The sequence below is a fragment of the Anomaloglossus baeobatrachus genome, chromosome 7, assembly GCF_048569485.1.
Source record: "Anomaloglossus baeobatrachus isolate aAnoBae1 chromosome 7, aAnoBae1.hap1, whole genome shotgun sequence".
Taxonomy (NCBI): Eukaryota; Metazoa; Chordata; class Amphibia; order Anura; family Aromobatidae; genus Anomaloglossus; species Anomaloglossus baeobatrachus.
In genome coordinates this window covers 37377894-37392902 of record NC_134359.1, presented here as the reverse complement: position 1 = coordinate 37392902, position 15009 = coordinate 37377894, and the positions used below count along the sequence as shown (strand labels likewise).

The following is a 15009-nucleotide window of genomic DNA, read 5'->3' as shown; positions in this document are numbered from 1 at the left end:
CATTACAATAGCTCCTGTAATAAAAGACCTTATATAAAACATGTTACACTCGATACATTATGCTTTCTATGACTCTCCAAACTGTGCCTCCCGCCTGACACAGCTCATTGAGTCAACACATATTATACATCTTCTATCTTACATTAGACTCCAAAATGCACACTAGCAATAAACCTAGCTTTCAAAAAAATACCACAACATATCGGCCACTAGATGGCGTCGGTTACTGCGCTGCTCCGACTGCTACATCGACGGCAGCCGAACTAATATACATTTAACATGAAGCACAATTATATCACAGTACTGCACATTAGGGGAAACACTGTATAGTATTAGGGGGAGCGAATCGACCACTTCCAACACTGCAGCCAGTCACTGAGCTGAGCTATGCTGCCCAACATGACAGCAAAAGCCGCTCAGAGCTGCTGATTGGCTGCAGCGCAGCTGATGTGATGTCAGCGCTGCTTACAATAACAGACACTTAAGAGCAGCGGCGGAGTTTCCGCTCTAGACCTGAGAGGGTAAGTAAAGCAGTGTTTGTTTCTAAAAGCAAACCTCATTGGGGAACAGGGTTTTTTTACACTTTGTATTTCCTTTACATTTTTTACACTGTATTAAAGGGAACCTGTCATCAGAAACTTAGCTTCAAACCTAAAAGTTTCCCCCTCTGCAGCTCGTGGGCTGCATTCTAGGAAGGTTCCTGTACTTTTTGTGGCCCCTTTTAAACCAAATTAAATACTTTATAAACTTGTACCTTTTGCTATGTAAATTTTGTAAATCGTCCATGGGGGCGGGCACTCTGCTGACCGTTGCTGTTCCTCCAGCAGATTTACGCCGCCCCCCAACGCTAAATTTCATATCTCAGGACTCCGTCCCTGGGCGCCCGTGGTCCCGCGCATGCGCTGTGCGACTGTAGCGGGACTGTGCACTGTGTGCACGTGTGACCGCTGGTGACGTTTTGCGCAGGCAGGAGGTTATGGGCGGCGCTGTGAGTGTCATCAGCAAGTGCCGCCCATAACCTCGTTACCGCACTTTCCCCTCTTCCTCCAGCGTTCTGCGCAAGCGCTTGCTGGCCAGATGACCCGATGTCACCTCTTTCCCATCTTGCCCTGCTGCAGGGTAAGATGGGAAGGAGGTGACGTCGGGTCATTTGGCCGGCGAGCGCTTGCGCAGAACGCTGGAGGAAGAGGGGAAAGCGCGTCCACGAGATTATGGGCGGGCACTTGCGATGCAATCACAGTGCCGCCCATAATCTCGTGCTTGTGACACACGTCACCAGCGATCCTGGCGTGGGCGGCACCTCGGGCGCAGTGGGCGGAGTCCTGATGGATGAAATGGAGCGTGGGGGGACGGCGTCAATGTGCTGCAGGAACAGCAACGGTCACCAGAGAGCCCGCCCCCATGGACGATTTACAAAATTTACATAGCAAAAGGTACAAGTTTATAAAGTATTTAATTTGGTTTAAAAGGGGCCACAAAAAGTACAGGAACCTGCTGGAATGCAGCCCAGGAGCTGCAGAGGGGGAAACTTTCAGGTATCAAGCTAAATTTCTGATGACAGGTTCCCTTTAAAGAGCAACAATCACCAGTATTTTTGTATATAACCTAAAGCCAGTGCTATACTGGCACTATCAGGCTGATTCTATACATACTTTTAGTGGTTAGCTCAGACGTTTAGGTTTTTTGAAATCTAAAAAAGTAAAGTTTGCAAAATCAGCAGCTTCTTGAGTGACAGCAGCTGCCGATCATCTGATATCTGGGGTGGGTATTCATAGTTATCCCTCCTCCCCCTGTTATTTATGCTAATTCTATTATAGAATTGATTTACTTTGTGACTAAAAGGACCGACCTGTACTGATGTCATACCCATGTGACCAGAAGAGGTGGGGCCACAGCCAACATAGCTGATACCAGGAAGTAACATTTTTCTGTTGGCTGAGGACCCACCCCTTCTGGTCACATGAGTATGACATCAGCACAGGTCCTTTTAGTCACAAAGTAAATCGATTCTCTAATAGAATTAGTATAAATAACAGGGGGAGGGGATAACTATGAATACCCCCACTGCTATTATCTGCTCCTCAGCTGCTGTCACTCAACAAGCTGCTGATTTTACAAACTTTACTTTTTTGGATTTCAAAACCTATACACCCAAGCTGACCACTAAAGGCTCTATATAGAATCAGCCTGATAGTGCCAGTATAGCACTGGCTTTAGGTTATATAGGAAAATCCTGGTGATTGGTGCGCTTTAAGTCTGTTTATCCATAATGGAAAAAAAAAAATCTGTCATTGAAAGGATACAACAAACATGAATAAGTGAATCTTGTATCAGGGAAGGCAATCATCGGCTGTTCCATGGGGACGATATGATGGCGCGCTATTGCCCTGGGACCACGGGGCATCACAGCAACAGATCAGCTCGGAGCTATTAGTTCAGCCGTATCATGGAAAGACTTCTGCGGTCTTTGAGCTTCTGCCAGAACAAAGCTGTTCTAGAAATCCGGTGGTAAAATCGCTCCAAGAATCCTTCCCTATTACGGTCCGTGACCCGCTCACAGGGCGGCTGAGGAGCTCGGCTTACTCCCTGCAATATCCCCTACAGGTGAGACGAGTATTACTTTTTTTTTTTACTCTGATTTTTATGCTTTTTGATCTATATATTTAAAAATGTTATAGTTCCGAGACAAAGTATTTAACCCTTTATTTCTTAAGAAAGGACCCAAGGACGGCCACCATAATAATAATATTAGTAGTCGTTCTGATTTCTGGAAGTGAGGGGGTCTGCAGCATATAAATTAGGAGCACTTGATTGCTTTGCATTGCTTTTTTTGCTTTTTAGCTTTCATTATGCACACTCATCCCCAGCTCCCTCGCTGCTGGATCTGTTTACGACAATGCTGACAGCGCCGCAACATCTGAGTGACGGGTGGATGAGCTCCTGAGAACATCGTCTGATTTATGGAGATGAGGGAGCAGAGGATGCGTAAAATACATGAAGACAGAACGGCAGATAGAAAGATTACATGGTATATACTGTAGAGTAAACAGGAACTGTCGTTCTTTTTATTTTTATTTATTTACATAAATAGAACTTGAAAAATTAATAAGTGATTGAATGTATCTTATTAGAGAGATCCGCTTCTTTCTCCTCCTGGACTGATCTTTCATTCTCAAAAATCTCAATTCACGGGTAAAATGTGTCTTCAGTGAATGCAGAATTTCCCATTACTGAGATTGGAGATGACAGTTGGTGCTCATAAAGTTCTATGGGGAACCCTTAGGGTTCAGTCACAGGTCAGTTTTTCGTGTACGAGTTCTATTAGTGTCTTTCAAGAATAGCGTTTGTATCTTTGATAGACTTTGGGGCCATTCACATTTTTTTTTTTTTTGGAGTGTGTAACGTCCTGGAGGTGGATTTACTGGACAATGCACCGGACTCCCCCAGAGAGGCAACCCAGAGCTAACCCCTATACAGGGACTGTCCGATCACCCCACCAGAGGGCCTAGATGTACGGTAGCCGGAACACTAGGGGTACGAAATCAGAGTCCTTCAGAGATCTTGTACTGGAATGTCTATGAGTCCAACGAACACTGGAGGCCGGATGGATTACTGGAACCGGATTCAGGTGCCGGGTAAAAACTGCAGACGGGGTCCGGTTCCAGCGAGACGTGAAGGCTGATGTTACCAGGTGAAGTCGGGGATCGGTGACGGGTTCAGGCTGATGGTAGATGGCGAGATCCTCAGCAGACGGACACCGTGAGACTTCCTGGGGAATCAGCAGTCAGGACCAGATTAAGGTGGCAGGACGGGTTCTGCGGAAGAGACAGAGTTAAACGGGGGCAAGGCACAAAAGGGACCTGAACACCTAGCTATGGGAACACATTGATCAGGCACCGCCCACATGGAAAGGAAGTCCTAATATACCCTGTTCCTGTAATTGACCATATCCTGTTTCCGGGACGCTGGCCCTTTAAGAAGAGGTGAGTGAGCGCGCGTGCGCCATAATGTGCATGTGCGAGGCTCATGTGCCGGAGACCAGAGCAGGGAGCGGTGCAGGAGATGCAGGGGGACCAGACAGAGTGTCCTTGGTCACAGGGGGACGCCGGGACCGGTGGGCAGGAGGCACGGAGGACGCAGAGGAGGGAGAGTGAGAGTGAGGAGGGCAGCCGCGGGCAGAAGGACCGGGAACCGGAGCGGTGAGTGACAGATGGCGCCGGGACCCGGGGAGCGTAACAGAGGGGTGAATCGCGGTGACATGTCCCATATTGATCCAAGTGATTGATCAAAATCAGAAATACAAGTCTGTGGGTCTGTGACAAAATCCGACAACACTCGGGTGCCATCCATGTGCTGTCTGATTTTCACTAACTGATAGGAGAAGGCGGAGAAACTTTTTTTTTTTACTTGTCAATGAAAAAAACGTTGAAACTCTGATCAAATTCCGATGTCAGTGAAGAATCACATTTTTCTCATACGTCAAAAAAATTTAAATCTGAATGAGGCCTAACTATCATTTCAGAACTTGCAGCAGAATGTCTGTGTAGGCCTCTTGCTCCTCGCTCTCTCTTCTCCATAGAACCTTATAATCACCAACAACTATCTCCTATATCAATATTGTGAAAGTCTGTCTGCAATGAATTCAGACATTACAGAATTTGGCCATAAATCAAGAGTGAAACTTCAACCCAACCCCTCTCTATATATATTTTGTTGGGTTTTTGAAGATAAAAATTCCATCTATATTATAAGCTACCTTTAAAAATTATATATACATATATATATATATATATATATATATATATATAGATATATATATATATATATATATCTATATATATATATATATATATATATATATACAGTTAGGTCCAGAAATATTTGGACAGTGACACAAGTTTTGTTATTTTAGCTGTTTACAAAAACATGTTCAGAAATACCATTATATATATAATATGGGCTGAAAGTGCACACTCCCAGCTGCAATATGAGAGTTTTCACATCCAAATCGGAGAAAGGGTTTAGGAATCATAGCTCTGTAATGCATAGCCTCCTCTTTTTCAAGGGACCAAAAGTAATTGGACAAGGGACTCTAAGGGCTGCAATTAACTCTGAAGGCGTCTCCCTCGTTAACCTGTAATCAATGAAGTAGTTAAAAGGTCTGGGGTTGATTACAGGTGTGTGGTTTTGCATTTGGAAGCTGTTGCTGTGACCAGACAACATGCGGTCTAAGGAACTCTCAATTGAGGTGAAGCAGAACATCCTGAGGCTGAAAAAAAAAGAAAAAACCCATCAGAGAGATAGCAGACATGCTTGGAGTAGCAAAATCAACAGTCGGGTACATTCTGAGAAAAAAGGAATTCACTGGTGAGCTTGGGAACTCAAAAAGGCCTGGGCGTCCACGGATGACAACAGTGGTGGATGATCGCCGCATACTTTCTTTGGTGAAGAAGAACCCGTTCACAACATCAACTGAAGTCCAGAACACTCTCAGTGAAGTAGGTGTATCTGTCTCTAAGTCAACAGTAAAGAGAAGACTCCATGAAAGTAAATACAAAGGGTTCACATCTAGATGCAAACCATTCATCAATTCCAAAAATAGACAGGCCAGAGTTAAATTTGCTGAAAAACACCTCATGAAGCCAGCTCAGTTCTGGAAAAGTATTCTATGGACAGATGAGACAAAGATCAACCTGTACCAGAATGATGGGTAGAAAAAAGTTTGGAGAAGAAAGGGAACGGCACATGATCCAAGGCACACCACATCCTCTGTAAAACATGGTGGAGGCAACGTGATGGCATGGGCATGCATGGCTTTCAATGGCACTGGGTCACTTGTGTTTATTGATGACATAACAGCAGACAAGAGTAGCCGGATGAATTCTGAAGTGTACCAGGATATACTTTCAGCCCAGATTCAGCCAAATGCCGCAAAGTTGATCGGACGGCGCTTCATAGTACAGATGGACAATGACCCCAAGCATACAGCCAAAGCTACCCAGGAGTTCATGAGTGCAAAAAAGTGGAACATTCTGCAATGGCCAAGTCAATCACCAGATCTTAACCCAATTGAGCATGCATTTCACTTGCTCAAATCCAGACTTAAGACGGAAAGACCCACAAACAAGCAAGACCTGAAGGCTGCGGCTGTAAAGGCCTGGCAAAGAATTAAGAAGGAGGAAACCCAGCGTTTGGTGATGTCCATGGGTTCCAGACTTAAGGCAGTGATTGCCTCCAAAGGATTCACAACAAAATATTGAAAATAAAAATATTTTATTTGGGTTTGGTTTATTTGTCCAATTACTTTTGACCTCCTAAAATGTGGAGTGTTTGTAAAGAAATGTGACAATTCCTACAATTCCTATCAGATATTTTTGTTCAAACCTTCAAATTAAACGTTACAATCTGCACTTGAATTCTGTTGTAGAGATTTCATTTCAAATCCAATGTGGTGGCATGCAGAGCCCAACTCGCGAAAATTGTGTCACTGTCCAAATATTTCTGGACCTAACTGTATATAATAGGGTGGTCCAAAAGTAGGTAGACAGTATGTGTAATAGGGTTATCAAACATGGTGTAAAGTGAAAGTGACTCAGTTGCCCTTAGCAACCAATCAGATTCCATCTTTCATTTTCCAAAGAGTCTGTGAAGAATGAAAAGTGGAATCTGATTGGTTGCTAAGGGCAACTGAGTCAGTTTCAATGTCCACCTACCTTTGGACCACCCATATAGTGGGTTCAGAAAGTATTCAGACCCCTTTAAATTTTTCACTCTTTGCTTCATTGCAGCCATTTGGTAAATTCAAAAAAGTTAATTTCTTTTCTCAGTAATGTACACTCTGCACCCCATCCCCCATTTTGACAGGAAAAACCAGTAATGTCGAAATTTTTGCAAATTTATTAAACAAGAAAAACTGGAATATCACATGGTCATAAGTATTCAGACCCTTTGGTCAGACACTCATATTTAAGTCACATGCTGTCCATTTCCTTGTGATCCTCCTTCAGATGGTTTTACTCCTTCATTGGAGTCCAGCTGTGTTTAATTAAACTGATAGGCCTTGATTAGGAAAGGCGCACACCTGTCTATATAAGACCTCACAGCTCACAGTGCATGTCACACCAAATGAGAATCAGGAGGTCAAAGGAACTGCCCAAGGAGCTCAGAGACAGAATTGTGTAAAGGCACAGATCTGGCCAAGGTTACAAAATAATTTGTGCAGTATTCAAGGTTCCTAAGAGCATAGTGGTCTCCATAATCCTTAACTGAAAGATGTTTGGGACCACCAGAACTCTTCCTAGACCTGGTCGTCCAGCCAAACTGAGCAATCGTGGAGAAGAGCCTTGGTGAGAGAGGTAAAGAAGAACCCCAAGATCACGCTCCAGAGATGCAGTAGGGAGATGGGAGAAAGTTTCACAAACTCAACTATCACTACAGCCCTCCACCAGTCGGGCCTTTATGGCAGAGTGGCCCGACGGAAGCCTCTCTTCAGTGCAAGACATATGAAAGCCCACATAGAGTTTGCAAAAAAAACACATGAAGGACTCCCAGACTATGAGAAATAAGATTATCTGTTCTGATGAGAAGAAGTTAGAACATTTTGGGGATAATTCTGAGTGGTATGTGTGGAGAAAACCAGGCACTGCTCATCACCTGCACAATACAATCCCCACAGTGAAACATGGTGGTGGCAGCATCATGCTATGGGGGGGGTTTCAGCTGCAGGGAGAGGACGACTGGTTGCAATTGAATGAAAGATGAATGTGGCTAAGTACAGCGCTATCCTGGAAGAAAACCTCTGGACCTCAGACTTGGCTGAAGGGTCACTTTCCAACAAGACAATGACCCTAAGCACACGGCTAAAATAACAAAGGAGTGGCTTCAGAACAACTCTGTGACCATTCCTGACCGGCCCAACCAGAGCCCTGACCTAAACCCAATTGAGCATCTCTGGAGAGTCCTGAAAATGGCTGTCAATACTGAGAAAACGGTCTCAATACTTATGACCATGTGATATTTCAGTTTTTATTGCTTAATAAATTTGCAAGATTTTCTACACTTCTGTTTTTTTCTGTCAAGATGGGGGATGGGTTGCAGAGTGTACATTAATGAGAAAAAAAATCTACTTTTTTGAATTTACTAAATGGCTGCAATGACACAAAGAGTGAAATATTTACAGTAGTCTGAATACTTTCTGTGCCCACTGTACATATATATATATATATATATATAAAACAAAAACAAAAAAACAAAAATCAAATGCGGTTTTCTCTGTTTTTGTGCCTTGCATTTTTTTAGTATATTTAATGGCTGGATGGGCTAATAAATGCGGAACAAAAATGCACAAACAATTGACACGCCGCTTCCTGTTTTTCTGCATCCAAAACTGCAAGGAAAAAAGAAGCAACGTGTGCCCAACACTTCAGAATTCTCATTGACTTTGCTGGGAGAAGTAGAGACATGAGGTTTGGGCAACAAACTCCACCAAAAAGTGTGGCAAAAACATGGCAAAAAATGCAGAGTGCACACAAGACCTTATATTTTATATATATATATATATATATATATATATATATATATATATATATATATATAAAAATATATAGTATATATACAGTGTGTGCAGTTTTACACGTTCTAATCATAATATTTCTGTATGCAAGGTGTTGATTCGTATTGAATTGATGATGCCCTACAATTTTTTAATTCACTTTTTCTCTCTATCTTGTTCCGTTTTCGAGCTAAAGATGCTAAGTCCGATGTTTTCCACCAGGTGGCGCTATAGGTGGTTTCATTGCATAGTGCATGGCTACTTTACTATACCTAGACACCACCTCTATGCCTATAGCTGCCGCCGTTCTCAAGTTAATGGTGGTGGACAGGATATGGGTGGACAGGATATGGGTGGACACACTGTGTGTATATATATATATATATATATATATATATATATATATATATATATTATACACATTTAATTTTGCCCAGCAGTGAAAGTTATGCAAATGTGCAAATCGTTTCTTAGGGCTTTTATCTTCATTATTGTAAAGAAAATTGCATGTAAGTGGCTTCCAAACTCCAGCTTTCTCCCAGTCTATTTCCCTGCCTTCAGCTGCATTGATATCTTAATGTACTCCTTTGGAGTACAGATGGTGGCAGTGAACGGATCAGTTCAGCACCTGGGTCTCACTAAGAACGGGAATAGCAGCTGCACGCAGCATAACACTCAGAGGAGTAAACGGCTCCTGACCCATCACTGCCATCATCCGTACTCCAATGGAGCACATTCTGATATCAATGCACCTGGAGGCAGATAAAGACAACAGGAAAAAAAAAGGACAGTACTTACATGCAATTTATTTTACATGAATGAAAACAAGTCATCTAATGTAGTCATTTTCAAAGTTTTATAACTTTTCATGTTTAGTTGCTCTTTAATAGTGTTGTATGAGTATATACACTCAGTTTTTATCTACTAATGATTGCTAATGTACTTAAATGTCTTTTTAATGTGCTGATTGTAGGATATAAACCAATCACTCTTTTGGGGGGAAACCTTTATGGTAATTGCAGTGCATGTCCTATAGGTGGTGCTGTGCCCTTACATCTCCTGTAGAGTTCTACTGATGGATTCAAACACCTCCCTCTGGTTAATGGTTGGATCCGGAGCTTTATAATAACCATAGACAGATAAAGACAGCAGCTTTCTTTTCTGCTTGGCTGCATGTGAACTGAAAGAAACTGATTAAAATTGCAGGGGGAAAAAAAGGGCACTTTAGAGCCTAACCGTGAGCAGGCTGCGAGGCTTTCTCCTGGAGTTGGCGAAGCAGCAGGAGAGGGAGGAGAAGCCGAATCCGATGATTAATGGGCTCTTTTCTTTGAATCCTTTCCTCCAGTTGCTGCAGCGGGACCACCTGTTTGACTTTTCGCCGCTGTACAATAACTTTGGGACCATGAATCAGACGGACGCTGTGGTTTTTCTCACCAACAGTAGCAACATCTTGGGCAACCTACTGGGATGTTGCACCCAAGCTTCGGTGGTTACAGACGATGGCTTTCCGGAGCCGGCCGTGGACGAAAAGAACCTGTTTGTCATGAGGGTGGTTCAGATCGCAGTCATGTGCGTTCTCTCCCTCACCGTGGTCTTTGGAATTTTCTTTCTAGGGTGCAATCTTCTCATCAAGTCCGAAGGGATGATAAACTTTTTGGTCAAAGAACGAAGACCGTCCAAAGAAGTTGAAGCCGTAATTGTTGGTCCTTACTGAGCGAAGGAAGGAAGAGAATAGATGACGTCCGAAGCAACGCGTTTCGCCTTTTGTTTCTCCGTCCCATCTGTTGATGGAGCAAGAAGGAAGTCCAAGAATGAAGAGGAGGTTTTATTATTTTTTTTTGTTGTTTTTTGGATGATGGCTGCGATGGGGAAAAATAGACAAAGGCTTTAGAAGTTGCTAAAGAACTGATACAACAGCACTTTAAGAGAAGGAAGAAATGGGAGAAGTCACAGAGCCTGTGGAGTTTACGTTCTTTCTAACCAGGACCCGGGATGTTTCAAGACTTTGATTGTAATATTTTTTTATTACAGGGGGAAGATGTCTTTTTTTTTTCTTTCAAAGTCAAAAAACTTTGATACTGTATCTTTGATAAAATCAAGGCATTATTTATTATTCCGGTTATTTTTGTAAACATTGACATTTGTATTTTATTTTGTTTTGGTTGTGTTCTTTTTCTAAAGGGAACTGTGAATGTTTACTATCTTTCTAATATGCCATTTTCTATAATTGATATTGTACTTTTACTTTAATTTTCTTTGCCCTTGGCTTGAAGTTCCTAGTTGTGTTTGACTTATCAAGTGCACTGAAATCAAAGGGAATTTTCTTTTAAGTGAGATCACAGACACAAACACAAACACACAGACAGACATACACAGACAAAGACACAGACACACAAACACACACACAAACACACATACATACACAGACACACACAGAGAAACACACATACATACATACATACATAGACACACACACATACACAGAAACACACAGAGACACACACACACAGACACACATAAATACATACACAGACACACACACACACAGACACACATACATAACTACACAGACAAACACAGACACAAACACACAGACACACACACACACATACATACACAGACACACACACAAACACACATACATACACAGACACACACAGAGACAGACACACAGACATACATACATAGACAAAGACACACAAGACACAAACACAGACACACACACATACACAGAAACACACAGAGACACACACAGACACACATAAATACATACACAGACACACAGACTGAAACACATACATAAATACACAGACACACAGACACAAACACACAGACACACACACATACATACACAGACACACATAATTACAAACACAGACACACACACAGACAGAAACACACACATACATACACAGACAGACACACAAACACATAGGCACAAATACACAGACACACACATGCACACAGAGACAAACACATACATGCATACACAGACACACACACACACAGTCACACAGAAACACACACTGTATTTTTTTTCAGAGTTTATTCTTTTTGGTGATGGAGACAGGTTTGTTGGTTTTCATTTGTGTATTTTGGGAACCAAAGCCAGAAGTAGATTTAAAGTAATACTGGAAATATAATAAAAGGAATGACTTAAAATTCTCCGTCTTGCTAAATCTACTTCTTGCCTTGGCTCACCCCAAAAAAAATTGCAAAAGAAAAAAACAAAGGCTGTGTGTGAAATCACCTGAATGAATATATAGAAATAAAAAAAGGTTGTTGCCTCACTTAAAATATCAAAAATATATAAAAAAAAATGATGTAGCAAAAAACTTTTTAGTTTTTAGAAAAATATAATTTTCAGTTATGCAAATATATTAAAAAGATCTCCACCCATGATTTAAACATGAAAAAAATCATAAAAAAATAATTTTCTGGAGCGCATACCTATATTATATATTTACCTGCTGTGTGTGTGTATATATATATATATATATATATATGATGGATATGTATATATGCATATATGATGGATAAGTATCATTGTATATATATATATATATCTCTATAGATATTTCATTTTATATATATATATATATATATATATATAAAATGAAATATCTATAGATATATATATATACAATGATACTTATCCATCATATATGCATATATACATATCCATCATATATACATTATATATATATATATATATATATATATATATATATATATATATATATATATATATATATATATATATATATATATATATATAAAATAAACAAAAATAATTATATATTAATTTCTAATTACACTATATACATATATATATGCACATATATATTTTTCTTAAATATATGAAATATTTTTATATATATATATATATATACACATTATATATGCTTTTACTTTTTATATATATATATATATATATATATATATATGTATATATATAATAAAGAGTAAAGCTAATTAAAAAATCTACATATACATATATATATGTATATATAGATATAATGTATAAATGTAACTTAACATATATAATTGCATATATATATATATATATATATATATATATATATATTTATATGCAATTATATATATAATTGCAATTATAATATATATATTGCCTATATATATATATATATATATATATATATATATATATATATATATATATATATATATAGGCAAGCATGACAGAAAATTAATTTTTTAACAAATACACACACATATGTATAGCCACACATATATATATATATATATATATATATTTATATTTATGTACATTTTATATACATATATGTGTGTATATAGATATGCTGTTGATCTTCAAATTTGCATTTTAATCTATGTATTTTTGGGTAATGTTTTGATGTTTTGTGATCTTAAACACTATTTATTACGACTACTGATTGGTTTACTAATAATGTATTATATTATTATTTTTTATTTTTTCCTGGATGTTCTGAGTTACAAAACAAAACGAAAAAACTTTAGTGAATAATTATGTTAATTAAATTTATTTTGCTATCTGCACCATCTGTATCTTTTTTTTCTAAGCATGGATATGAGAGAATTTTTAGGAAAAAAAATAAAAATCTGTTTTTTCTGTAATGGCTCAATCTCCATCTGGATACGGAGATGAGAGAAAAGCTGAATCGATTATTACAAACAGTTAACAAGGGAGCAGGTGCAATTTAGATACATGGAAAGCCAAATAGCAGAGATGGGGGATGGGAGCCGTGGCATTGTGTATTAGATCTTCCTATCTTAGACCTGGCAACTTATGAATATTTGGAAAATAAAAAAAAAAGAAAACTATAATTACCAATCGACGCATGTAATTAAATCAATTGCACGTGTCAAGTCAGCGCAGGATATGAATAGTATCACGTTCAATCTGTAATTCAAATTAAGGATCAGACCTGACGCGCTGAATTTTTTCTCTGTGCCAGGATTGGGCTGTTGTGATGGACGTATTCATCCTGACATGTGACAGATGGAACAATTAATAGGTCATTCTGATTCCATGACTCTGTACAAGGCCATAACCCAACAATACAAACACGAGCGGGTGGAGTGTGTGCCCCGGGAGCCTGCACTGGAGTTGTTTCCTCATATATTTTATATATGTACAGTACAGACCAAAAGTTTGGACACACCTTGTCATTCAATGAGTTTTCTTTATTTTCATAACTCTGAAAATTATAGATTCACATTGAAGGCATCAAAACTATGAATTAAAACATGTGGAATAAAATACTTAAAGTGTGAAACAACTGAAAATATGTCTTATATTCTAGGTTCTTCAAAGTAGCCACCTTTTGCTTTCATTACTACTTTGCACACTCTTGGCATTCTCTTAATGAGCTTCAAGAGGTAGTCACCGGAAATGGTCTTCCAACAGTCTTGAAGGAGTTCCCAGAGATGCTTAGCACTTGTTGGCCCTTTTGCCTTCACTCTGCGGTCCAGCTCACCCCAATCCATCTCGATTGGGTTCAGGTCTGGTGACTGTGGAGGCCACGTCATCTGGCATAGCACCCCATCACTCTCCTTTTTAGTCAAATAGCCCTTACACAGCCTGGAGGTACCTGTGTTTGAGGTCATTGTCCTGTTGAAAAATAAATGATGGTCCAACTAAAACTAAACGCAAACCGGATGGAATATCACGCCGCTGCAAGATGCTGTGGTAGCCATGCTGGTTCTGTATGCCTTCAATTTTGAATAAATCCCCAAGAGTGTCACCAGCAAAGCCCCCCCACACCATCACACCTCCTCCTCCATGCTTCACGGTGGGAACCAGCCATGTAGAGTCCATCTGTTCACCTTTTCTACAAAGACACGGTGGTTGGATCCAAAGATCTCAAATTTGGACTCGTCAGACCAAAGCACAGATTTCCACAGGTCCAATGTCCATTCCTTGTGTTCTTTAGCCTACACAAGTCTCTTCTGCTTGTTGCCTGTCCTTAGCAGTGGTTTCCTAGGTCTCCTCGTAACAGTTGTTCTAGAAATTAGAAGGTGTGTCCAAACTTTTGGTCTATACTGTATATATATATATATATATATATATATATATATATATATATATATATATATATATGAGGAAATAACTCTAGTTTTATATATATATATATATATATATATATATATATATATATATATATATATATATATATGGGAAAGTATAATGCCCTGGCCATCTTATATATACACAGGGTGGTCCATCAGTAGGTGGACAGTATGTGTAATAGGGTTATCAAACATTGTGTAAAGTGAAACTGACTCAGGTGCCCTTAGCAACCAATCAGATTCCACTTTTCATTCTTCACAGACTCTTTGGAAAATGAAAGGTGGAATCTGATTGGTTGCTAAGGGCAACTGAGTCAGTTTCACTTTACACAATGTTTGATAACCCTATTACACATACTGTCCACCTACTTTTGGACCACCCT

At 39.6% G+C, this 15009-nt stretch overlaps 1 protein-coding gene across 1 annotated transcript; it reads left to right on the top strand.

Annotated features, from left to right (window-relative positions):
* The first annotated feature begins 2528 nt into the window (after positions 1-2528).
* RPRM (reprimo, TP53 dependent G2 arrest mediator homolog) lies at positions 2529-12072 on the top strand. The gene is made up of 2 exons (XM_075318818.1): positions 2529-2604; positions 9897-12072. The coding sequence occupies exon 2, from the start codon at positions 9954-9956 to the stop codon at positions 10263-10265; it is 312 nt and encodes a 103-aa protein (XP_075174933.1). The 5' UTR covers positions 2529-2604; positions 9897-9953; the 3' UTR covers positions 10266-12072.
* Positions 12073-15009: the final 2937 nt, after the last annotated feature.

Coding starts and splice junctions, on each gene's coding strand:
- RPRM (XM_075318818.1), top strand. CDS start 9,954: ATGAATCAGACGGACGCTGTGGTTTTTCTCACCAACAGTAGCAACATC.